This window comes from Lissotriton helveticus, chromosome 5_1, assembly GCF_964261635.1.
Source record: "Lissotriton helveticus chromosome 5_1, aLisHel1.1, whole genome shotgun sequence".
Lineage (NCBI taxonomy): Eukaryota > Metazoa > Chordata > Amphibia > Caudata > Salamandridae > Lissotriton > Lissotriton helveticus.
In genome coordinates, this window is record NC_136065.1 from 1,294,696,308 (window position 1) to 1,294,708,773 (window position 12,466).

A 12,466-nucleotide genomic window follows, 5' to 3' on the forward strand; every position below is an offset into this window, starting at 1 on the left:
GCACAGCTTGTTGCTTTAAATGTGATTGGTTACATTTCGCTGGCCGTGCACAGTTGCAACCAACATTAGGGAGGCTTACCCCGGTCTTTTTGTCTGATTTCTGGACTGTGTAGCCCTTAATTTCAGAGTTGCCATCGTCATCGGGTGGAGTCCACTCCAGAGCTGCGTTGAATCCCCAGACGTCGACCAGCTTGATGGTCTTGGGAGGCCCTGGTCGCTCTTGAAAATAAAATAAAATGCAGGTAAGAGTGCTGCAGGGAATGCCTCAGCAATCAGACTGTTTAATATCCATTATTTACATTATCATCTCTCTGCAGAACTCAAAAGCACATTTTCGAAAAATGGTCGTGTTAGTTTCACCTTATTGAATGAGCTGTTCATTGCGTCCACACCAAACTCCTGCCCTAGCATGACCAGTTAGCTAAAGCCGCCTAACTTAAGCTTTCACTTGGGGTCAGAGGGTTAGTATGGATCAACACAAGCAACCAAATAAACCAACCCAGCTTCATCAGTTCCACCCTCATCCTGGGATCTGGTCAAACTCGCACCCAGGCACCCAAGCCACGGCTGGTAAAAGTCAGAACCTCTCCTTTGTATACCAACCACGGGTGCAGGGCTCCTTGTAAACTCTATCTTTCTGGTGCTTTACAAAGAACCAAGACTAATGTCAGCCCTAAAATGGCAGGTATTGTAATCCTCACTTGCAGGTTGCAATATCAACGCATGTCTCCCCCTTATGACTCTACCTAGTCTGCTTAGTGCACCATGGAACAAAGAATTCATCGCTAAGCCGGGGGATCCAGCTGGGATGCTTGATGCCCCAGTATTGATGGCCATTTCAATTGAACCACTAGTGGAGATGAGATCCTAAAGTGTCAGAACGCTGCAAGAAGCACTTTTAGCAAAGGATTGGGCTGTGGTTTCTTACATAGGCCTAAACAGCTGGAACACATCATGTGCAGATCGCTCACAGATCACCAAACTCAGTTCACATAATACTCTGTGCGATCACGCATCCTAACCCAGTCTGCACACAATGCGTCAAGTCTGCAGGCCAAATCTAACCAGATTTCAACAAAGCTGTCCACTGCCCTGTACCATCCTGGCAAAGCAGATCTAAAGCCATCTGGAAGACCTCTCACTATAGCAAGCCACCATCTTGCTTCACATGCTCTTCCAGTGATCACACCTTTCTCAAAAGAATGTTCCTCAGAAGACAAGCTACCCACGGGCTTGTTCTGAATAAAATCACACAAGCACCTCTCCAATATCCAAGCTCTGAATGAACCTAAAATTACAGGTAAGTAAGTATATTTCATGGGGAAAATTAAGAGGAGTCTTGTTTCCCAAATATAAACAAGATAGTCAATCCTGGGACTTAGTACCCTAATTTGACAAAGCTTTAGACAAAGATAACTTCAAAGTGTTGACTTCATTTCAAAATGACTGACAACTTCCTGCATCTTATGAATACATGTGATAATAAATTGCTTTACCGAATGAAATGCTTTGGATGCAGCACTCAGAAATAATTATGAATTCTCTACTAAACCACAAAATGGCCTGAACATCCACTCTGCCATCAGTGGCCGTCTCATATAGATAAATGGCTTGTTTCACAAGAACCAATCACTGGTCTCTGGTATCTCCCATTCAGGTGTTTTTCAACCATTGATGTCCAACAAAATTAGGAAATGTTGCAAGAAAATGTTATGCAGCGAGGGACTAACCAGTTACCAAGTTGTGCAGAGATTTTATAGGTAGAGAGTTACTGGCCCTGGACTGGAGGCAAGAGCATCAGATGCCAGGAGACTGAGAGAGGCAACGGTAAGAGGAGGGAAGAGTAATGCACACTTGAGGCATGGGATGCTTTCATTAACAGGAGTGATAGTGGCACACTTAAGGAAATGCAGGAGTTGCACAGACTTAGAGTGGAAGAGAGAGATCTATGTAGAAAAACAAGGCATGGATTACAGTGGAAGGGGAACAACAAGGTCCCCATGCTGTGCTGGTCAGAGTCAAACAGGCCATTGCACTTCATGTGATATCTTTTCTGTCACAATATATTAATTCACAATCGTATTTAAATTTAGAGGCTCCTTACCAATAATTTGAATATCAATGGTTGCCTTGTCCTCCAGGCTGTCAATCTGAACGGTCACCTCATATTTTCCGGAATGCTTTCTTTCCGTCTTGCGGATGAACAGAATGGTGTCCTTGTCGCTGTTCCGTACACTCACTTCCTTGGGATCCAAAGGCTGGCCATTTTTAGTCCAGCTCACCTGCGGCCTGGGCTTCCCCTAGAAAAAATAGAGTGACATGAACATGACGTTGTAACAAATGCAAAAGAGACCCCTGCAAAATGTATTATGGAACATAAGGAAGGGGATCTTGTTAACGATAAACCAGGCACATCGGGATACTACAACCACTCTGATGAGTAATATTGCCTTTCAAGAGGAATTTTAGACTCAAAAACTCCTGCAACTATCTGCGTGATGTGCAAACAGGTAAAACCTTTGAATAAACCAAATATAGTCCAAACATATTAAAATGCATTTCCTAATGAAGGAAATAAACAAGAGCGACAGCTAAGTGTATTTTGGGGAAACCTGTCTTGTCTTACTAGGCAGCTAGTATGGATGTTAACCAACGACAACTTAAAAAGCCAAACATTTTTAGGTCTCGCTGGTAAACTGCATCCGAAGGATGCGTGTCCAGCTGGAGACATATAGTTGCCTGTCTCGGGGGAAGGAAGGACAAGAGGGTGCCACGCGCTTCTCTTGTCCTGGATTTCACTGCGTGCACGCGCACCCACACTCACACTCACGCATGCGCACATCACAGCCACACGCATACACAGCCAGACGCACACCCCCCCCCGTCGCCGCACCTACACACACACTAGCGCACCTACACGCAGAGACCCCCCACACACACCAGCGCACCTACACACACGCACGCACACATACAAAGACTCCCCTCCCCCCGCCGCCGCTATCGCACACATACACACACACACACACACACACACAAGCGCACTCCCCTCCCCCCTAGAACTAAGCCCCACTTACCGCCATTCGGGACTTCGGTAGCCGGGGCTCTCCCTCGGGCATGGGAGCCCCGCTCTCAGGTACTCCATGGGCGCGTGCGCGGGACTTCAGAAGACGGAAGTCCCGTCCAAAGGAAGTGGCTCCACGTCTCCTCCGTGTTTGCCTGTCTTCCTGCCTCGGCGGCCGCCAATGACAGCGCGGCCCCGAGCAGGGAGGCGGGCACAGTGTCTCCCGTCCACAGTACAGCGAGGTAGGCTCTCGCTTATAGAAATCAATTGTTTGAATTGCACCGGGGGATCTGTTTGTAATTTAATTTAATGCGATTTTATATAGCGCAAACTTTACCCGAAGGTGTGAGAGCGCTTTACATAAGAACCAGTTTCAATACACAAGGATTTATGATGACGCGTGTTACATAAAAGATACAAGCAGAAAAAATTGCAAATGTACAAGTTGTAAAGTCACACAAGGAAGCCCGACTGTGAGGTTCGTATTGAAAACAAAACGGCAGCCTTAGGGTAACGACAGGACCGCGCGCTGCAACTGCCCGTTTCCTACCATACATATAAACCAAAGACAGAAATATTCAGCAATATCGGGCCGGGGCCGGCGCCGGCCTAGGGTCACCCCAGCAGGAGGTCACTAGCACCATGTTAACACTGGACATCTGACGAGCCCTTGGGGCATGAAAATGGCACCTAGGAAGTTAGTGGGGTAGGGGAAAGGTAGGGCTTGGGTACAATGCGGAGTGAGACATTGCAAGAACTGAGTAGTTCTATCGTACACATCACACTAGAGTGCGTCCTGTGTAAAACCCATGGCGAGGACATTTGTGACAGCCTACAGTTCCCAAAATGGGCAGAACTGGCATATACCCTGACGATCGTCACCAAATGAGACCACGTGTGAAGGACTGTCTGTCTCTCCCAAAAATCACCGAGAATGCGGCGGTCATGTCAAGCAGGGCCCCATGCAAAGCCTCTTCCCGCCTTTCCGAGAAAGGTATATCCCACATTCATCTCTACTGCTGGAAATATGTCAGGGCAAAATGTACCTTTGATGCTAAATTCACGGGCAGATGTAATTACTGCAGCTTGCGTTTTACGCAATACGCACGTACGTATTACGCACATCATTCAAATTCATAGGAGACCAAAAAGCTATTAGTAATTTTAAATGCCTCATCCACATATTCCGATGCTGTGAATCAGGATTAGTGGATTTTTGTGTCACAATGTGGAAAATCATCAGTTTTGGTGGATTTTCTTTTACTGTAATTTTATGATAGGGGAAGAGTTGTGCTGCTCTGCGAGAACAGCTAGCAGGAGGGTCATGTTAAATGTATTGAACACCCACAAATAGTCACTTCCCCACCACGCAAATCACATGAAATGACTCTAGAGTAAAGTGCCTTTCCATGGAGGGGCAGGGAAGTGAACTCTTCCTTATTCCATGGACGCTGTGTAGGAGAAGGAATTCCATGTAGAAAAGGTGACACAAAACAAGCAAACACATGTTTCGGCCACTTATATTCTTACAAATTGTACATTATGTAACAGATCCCCGGGATTATGCATGAAGAAAAAGGAGTGTGTATGGAAATCTACCACCTGCATAGACTACCATGTATACTGAATGGTCTCTTTGCTAATACCTTCAAAATGAAGACATTTGTGCCGGTCGTTAATACACTTTGGCGACGGTCAGGGGTGCAGCAATCATTAGTCTAGCAGGTGTGGTTTCACTGGTGTCCATGGATGGTTATGATGGCGACCTTGGTAGGTTAAGGCAGGTCTTTACATCTCAATCGCGGGTGCAGAGAGACCACTTTCTTTGCTTAGGACCCACAGCACTCTTGCTGTGCCCCTAGGGAGGGGCTTTGTGAATCTGGCCACAGTTACTTGGTAATCAGGACTTGACTCCGGAGCATGTCTCCAGGGGCAGTGAGAGGACTGGTTGACTGGGGGTCCAAGTTAGTTTCAGGGTCTAGCGAAACCCTGTTCGATTTTATGCTAATGTGGGGTTGGGGGATGTTTCATTAAAAGTTGCCCATTCAGAGTGGATCCACTGAGGATGCTTGTCACCTGGGACCGATGCGGCCTCTCTTGCAGCTTCCTTGCCCAGTGCTCTCGCAAAGTAATTGGGGACAACCAGGGTTGAGTTGGCAAGGTGGGCAATCGGCCGGTGCCGGGGGAGTCTGTGGCAGAAGAGAGCTACTGGGATGTCTTTTTTTGCCTGGGAAAAATCAGTCCCAAATGCCTGGGCAGATTTTTCTAACCTATAGACATCTGCAGCTTCAGGTGAGAGGTGGTCTGAGCAGACCATATATTATACCCATCAGTTGTCATTTACAAAATGATAAATTGTATGGCTGGAGGACGCACATCATCTGCTGCACCTCCTTCCATCCCGGGCCTCAGAAGGTGTCATGGAGCTTTTGTGGGAGGTGCCTCTTTTGAGCATCACAATTAAGAAGTCTTCGGTGTGGGAAAGAGGCTTTTTTCCCTCCACAGTAGCTTACATCGATCAGACAGACAAGCTGCAGTTGCCTGCTGCCAGTTTTCTCTGACTGAGATTGGGAGTTTCATTCAAATAATGTGCAATGGAATGCGAGAAAAACACCAAAAACCACACAAGTTTTAAATACCTTTGCACTTTGAAAATAAAATCTAATTAGAAACAGATAAAAGGAAAATACCTTTTATTGCCGTTTTATTGATAAAAAAGCATTCACCCCCATCCTGGGATGAAAGAGGAGACAACAGGAACCGAAAATAATAGAGAGAGAGTGACAAAGGGAAACTAGAGACAGGGAGAGTGGCGGAGAGATGAACAGAGGAAGGGTGAGGAAAGATTGAGTGGCGAGAGGGGTTGAATGATAGATTGGTATCGCAATTGTTATATGGGGCCTCCTCCTGGCATAACTTGTGGATTGACCTCACAGAGGCTGCTCACTTCCACCTAGCCTTTCAGCCTCTGCTTAGATGTATTTGTATAGTGTATACAAGCGCACAGGCTACCCACAGACAATGGAAGCTTGTATTACAATCACAGCTTCCTTTCCAAATTTGCGAAAACCGATAATCACCCGACTCCAGGTTGACTTCAACACACTTTTTTTTAGCAGTGGGTTCCCCATCCAGCGAGAACTCAGGCGAGGTATGCGCTGTTGTTCTCAACGCCGCAGGAGGAGTACAAGCCTGACACTTTTAATTAAGTATTAATTATCATGTTCTCAAAAAAAATCTTTAAAAAACTAAAACACTATTGCAAAGTTTGCACAATATATTTGTGATGTTTCCAATTACCTCGTTTGGAAATCGCATGTACATATCAAATTTATTTCTATCTATCATTAAAATTTGATACTTTTGTACAAGCCATATTTTATATGTTCCTTTTTATACAAACAAAACTTAACTACTGCAAAAATAAAAAGACATTGCCATTTACAATACTAAAAGCTCAAACTTACCTAATGCGAGACCTATTGCATTGCAAATGCTTGTTACATTTCTAAAACTAATTATGGCAGCCCTATGAGCATATAAGAGACACACATTGACAAACTGAAGTTGATATTCAGCAGCATTCCCAGAACCTCTAACTGTATGCACTACTCTCTACTGATAAAAGAAAAAACGATCATGAAACATGGACTAATGTCTAAAGATACTCAGCACTGGCTGCACCAACCATGGGGAAAACAAAAGATTGTTTAATGGAAGTAAGTGTTGCGGTGCATGCTTTTACCAGAATGCATCTGAGTGGACTGGGTGCTGGGATGACAAGGCATTGTGCTCCTGCTGTGTTTTTGAAGATGATACTGTATCCACGCCACAGGAATTTTCTCAGAATTTTCTTTTTAAACATTTATATAGTTTCAGTAACGCTAAACTCTCTTCAACACTCTTCATTTTTACCTTAGGTTCCTCCTCGATTTTCATCAAAACTTCGTTCACAATCTTCTTCCTTAATTGAAATAGCATCACCTCCCAAGCTCTCTGGTGGAATTCCCCAAGCCCCAGGACATGGTATTCCCTATTCTCTCACTATAAATACTTAGAGAACGAATCCACTATTTGTTATCAATTACTGACTTCACACACATACCAGCAACCTAACCCTGTCTCTCGGTACTCCCCCACTGTGCACCATGCAGAATCGAAGACCTCCTGGATCACATGCTGACACCTTAAGCTAAACATCTCAAAAGTGACAGTAGTCTTTTCACCTCAACATATTACCACCTGACCAGTATCCAAAGGCACAGCAATGTCAGTTTTGAACCTTATGTGTTAGGCCCCTAAATACTATATCTGGCCACCATGACATGCCCTTCAGGGTCTGAAAAGTCACACCCTTTATTTATTTCTCACTGTGGGAATCACAGCATTTTACTTCCAGACTTCTCTTTAATCACGCTCCTAACTTAGGCGATACTTTTGCTTGTTATCTAGTTTCACCCACCCTCTTCTCAGTTGTCCAGTGACTCCACCTCATCTCATGCAATCTTTTCCCAGAAAGTCTTGTACTTCATAACCCCATCTAGCAGATCATGCACAACTTCCCATACACAAAAGCTCCATGCCGCTCTTCTTGCCCTCTCCTACAGTACTAAATCTATAGATATTTTCAACTGGGAAACAGCCTTTAGAATGCAGTTGTTACTATGCAATACCTTTATCATGCATCCATTACCACATATATGTCTTTACCAAGCATATACCTTTACAACGGATAACTTTGCAATAAAAATGTAAATATTGCGCTGGTAAGTGTGTGTGTGTGTGTGTGTATATATGTAGAACCTAGTCTTCTCAGAACTTATCAGTGGCTCTTCTGTCTGTTACTTAGATCTAGAAGTCTATGTGGAGAATAACAGACTTCTAACAAGACTTTATAGAAAGCCCACGGCAGGCAATTCCGTCCTGCATGCAGGAAGCTGCCATCCCAGGAGCTTAATTAGAAATATCCCCTATGGGGAGTTCCTGCGCATTAGACGAAATTGTACGAACGATTTTGAATATCGTCATACAAAAGGTGATGCAGTGGAACGCTATAAGACGAGGAGATATATGAACAGTATCTTGAAAGAGGCACAACAAAGGGTAGACCAGGTACATAGATCGAATTTGCTAATAGCCAAAACCTGTACTGTTCCACAAAATGCCAGGGAAGACAGCACAGTCAGAATGATCACGCAATATAATGATAAATCACATCAAGTGATGCAGATCTTTGAGAAGAACTGGCACATTTTACAGACAGACCAAGCCTTGAAGAATGCCAGTACGGCACCAACCCAGATCACATACAGACGCTGTCGTCGCTGAGTTATCGTCTAGTACAGAGTCACTATCGAGCTATCCCTCCAACAAGAATAGAAGGAATTAAGGTGTTTTTTCCTTGCATGAAATGCTAGGCCTGTAAATTTAGCAGTAAAGCGACCAAGTATAGCATCATGGGAGATGGCCCCCGTAGATTCAGGAACATCAATACATTACTGAACTGTAACTCAAATTTTACAGTGTACTGCCTTGAATGCCCATGTCCGAAGAGGTACATACAGAGCACCATCCATCCCACTAAGAAGCGCATCCTGGAACACATGGTGGTTAAGCATGGGCGGATTTTGCGAATTGGCAATCCGCGAACTTGCGTATTTACGGATTCGCAATCCGCAAAATCCGCGAACTCTCGCGAATTTGCGGATTTTTTATTTTTTTTGTGTTCGCAAGGATTTCTGCAAGTTTGCGAGGGTTCTGTACCAGTTCGCAATTGCAAACGTACTTGTCGGCTCGCAACGGCCGCGACTATGTTGTTTCTATATCTGGTTCATCATCACAGGTTTCACCACTGCCACCCTCTGGTACACCCATGCCACCCTCTGGTACATCACTGCCACCCTCTGGTTGGTTTATCACTGTAGATTATGTGGGTGAAAAAAAGCAAGCACACCTGCCCTGCTTCAACTGACATGAATTAATTTGGGGTTGAGTAATGTGTCACTGAATTTAAACTTCCAGTCTGGCTGGCACCTGCTTCCTTATCTGTAATTTGCTTTCTGTTGCAGTGCACTTTTTTTTCACAGGACCTTTGTGGCCTATAGTTGCAAGTAGGCAACTGAACTCTGAAGGGGCCCCTCAGGAAGCACTACAGGGAATGGTTACTAATGATAAGATTGAACTTTTGCACCTGCTGAGTGCTTTCAGTTTTGTCTGTAATTGCTTTCTGTTGCAGTGTAATTTTTTTAACAGGACCTTTGTTGTATACTTGTAGCTTTTCTCTGAGCCTGCTGTGAGGGTCAGAGCAGGATCATAGAATAGTTGCAAGTAGGCAAATGAACTCTGGAGGGGCCCCTCAGGAAGCACTACAGGGAATGGTTACTAATGATAAGATTGAACTTTTGCACCTGCTGAGTGCTTTCAGTTTTGCAAAAATCCAAATATCCAGCAGCATCCACAAAAAGTAATCCTTCCAGGTCAAGATCCAAATCAAAGTGACCAGCACATGAAGAAAGCACTGGGAGGAGCCTGGTGGACAGGAACAGGAAGTTGGAAACTGTGGGGCACTTCCTTCCTCCCACCCCCACCCCCCAAAATGGACTCCTTGCAAAGAAAAAGTGCAGGCAAATGTCAACCTGAGGAGTTATTCTGATAAAAATCATAATTTTCAAGGTTTATGCTGCCTGCTGGTGGATTTCTTGTGCGAAATTGCAAATTTTGCAATCTCGCAATTGCGAGATTGTCGCTGCCCGCCGCATCTACGTGTTCGCAAGTGTTTACTCCCGCGAAATTGTATAGTATTCTAGTTGGCAAGTGCGACCAAGCAAAAAATCCGCTTCGCACTGATTTTATGAATTTTCGGTAAGTTCGCGAGAGTTCGCGGATTGCGAATTTACCGAAAATCCGCAAAATCCGCGAGCGGAACGGATTTTACGCCCATGCTTAATGGTGGTCATCACAAAGAATGATCCCACCTATCCGGTTGCCCGTCATTTTGAAGCTGTGCATAACAGCAACCGTGATCTCTTAAAAATGTTCTGTTTGGACCAGGTACCCAAAAATAAAAGAGGGAGAGATAAGATCAGAAAATAATGGGCTAAAATGCAAAGATGGGGCCACCCACCAAACTATTGGAAGCCATAATCAACTTGTACTCGCATACGTGGGTCCAAATAAAGAAAGGTGACGGGCGCACTTTAACCAAAAAGATTCAAACATCCAGTGGCCATAAACAAGGGCGCGTTCTGGCTCCCTGCCTATTTAACATCTATACTGCAGCCCTTGAGAAGTACCTCCAACTCACACAAACTGACCCCCCAAAACTGGGCAAAACGTTGATACGTAGTCTTCAATACGTGGATGACATAGTGCCCCTAGACCAAACACCTATAGGCCTACAGCGATCGATATCTCAATTAGGTGCCTACATTACTTCCGCCCAACCTTCAATTAATCATCAATAAACAAAGGTGCTATGCTTTTCAAAACATCATAAAAACAGGCAAAAAGGTAAATTTACATGGAAGCTAGATGTGAAACCAATATCCCAGTTGGACTCTTATAAATACCTGGGGTTTCATCTTGACCGCAATCTCAATTTTAAGTCACAACTGGATCAAGGCAAAACGAAAGCGAAACAACTCCTCTTCACTTTAAAACTGTTCAGAAGGAGCAAACAGGTTGCTCAACAGGACATCTCCTTAAAGTAATCGCTGCTAAATTCCTCCCCTCTATATCCTACGGGTCAGAAATTCTGAAAACAAAAGATGCCACTGTGCTAAATCTAGCTCAATCAAGTCTTTTTAAGAGACTGTTTTCAATTCCCCAATATATTTCTCAGGCTCAAATCCAATTGGAATACGGACTCAAAAACCAGATACCCGCTAGACAAGGGGCAATGGCCAAATATTACTGGCGGATGAGGGAAGCTGAAGACAACACTCTGGCCAACTTCTGTTGGGAAGAGATAGAAAAACAAACCAGGTCAAAGAATTCAATTTTTACCATCCTAAAAGAATCCCTCCTGGCCCTTCAACTCGAGGAGGCATGGCTCAGAATCACCACATACCCCGGATTCAAAACAGTAGTGAATAACGCAATTAAACAGGTCTCTTTGCTAATGGATAAAACTACCTCACCATGAAAAGTCACGCATGGGGAGTGAGACAATCGTATCAGTCGCTGAAGCCCCAAGCGTACTTATTTGAACACTTTTCACAGCACAAAAAGCATTTTTTGATGCTGCTGAGGCAGGGCTCTTTACCTATGAAAGACTTAACTCCGAAATGGAAATTCAGCTGGCCGACCAAAGAATGCCGCCTCTGCGGACAAGGAGAAGAGTCACTGCTACACCTCCTATACATTTTCCCCTCAATACTAGAAATTAGAAACAAACTGCTCTGTGAGTTACTAAGCACAAACAAGGACATGCAGAGGAGCAGTCATACAATGTCTTGAAGGCTCGTCAATTCAACTATCTTGCAGAGCTATAACTTTTTGGAAAATGGCGGCAAGTGAACTGAACAAAATAAACACAAATTAATTAACTGGAGCAGTCCAGAACTGAACGGCCTGTTCAATTTTCAAATATCACCGCTATTTCTCATTTTATAGTGCGCAAATTTTTAGAATAATATTTTATTGTACAATCCGATACTTTTTAAATCTAATTATCGATGATTGTTCAAGTACCTGATTGCGTAATGCACGTACTTCTTGTATTGTCAAAATTCCTAATTTATTTTTACAATGTACTATGGTGGTTTGCATACCCTTTTAAGATTTTTAATTAAATCAAAAACAAGTTTTATGACTGACTGACACTGTGTCCTTGAATCAAAATACATCATCAAAATCCAGACAAAGTCCCCAGCAGGCCTCAACAATGACAAGGAATTGTGGGTACATCTGGAATGAGATTAGGGAGGGAAGAATAGGTGAAGTCCACAACTGAGATATGTAAAAGTACAGATAGTTCCCTACCCAGAGTCACCCATTCCCCTTGTTTGCGTTACCAAGTTGCAGACCTGAAAAAAAGGTTTAGAAAGGCATTGGTTCTTTAAGAAATATCTATAGGTTGCATGGAAATCAAAGCAAGGAATGTGTTATAATTTATTTTTATGATTCCTGTCACCTATCTGCCCCTACAGCTCTACTCCTCTTCTTGCCCATTCATGGCTCTATATCTAATAACCAATGTGAATATGAGTCATCTTGTCTCTACAATGGAAAAATGGTATTCATCCAAATACGCCACAAGAGATGAGTTGGTTATTTTTTATTAGATGATGAATTCATAATAGGCTACCCTTAATTCTCATTTACAACAAAAACAATGGAGTTTAATTGCTTATGTAATTAATTGAGTATGAATTGCTGGTTTGAAAACAGGAATGCAATTACATC

The 12,466-nt window shown here is 43.7% G+C and overlaps 1 protein-coding gene across 1 annotated transcript in view; it reads right to left on the reverse strand.

Annotated features, from left to right (window-relative positions):
• Window positions 1–12,466, reverse strand: part of MYBPH (myosin binding protein H) — a 141,058-nt gene that overhangs the window by 67,860 nt on the left and 60,732 nt on the right. Inside the window, exons 5-6 of the mRNA XM_078644123.1 lie at window positions 2,105–2,300; window positions 80–219 (exon numbers count right to left, since the gene is read on the reverse strand). Coding sequence (XP_078500249.1) covers window positions 80–219; window positions 2,105–2,300 — 336 coding nt within the window. The remainder of the gene's footprint in view (window positions 1–79; window positions 220–2,104; window positions 2,301–12,466) is intronic.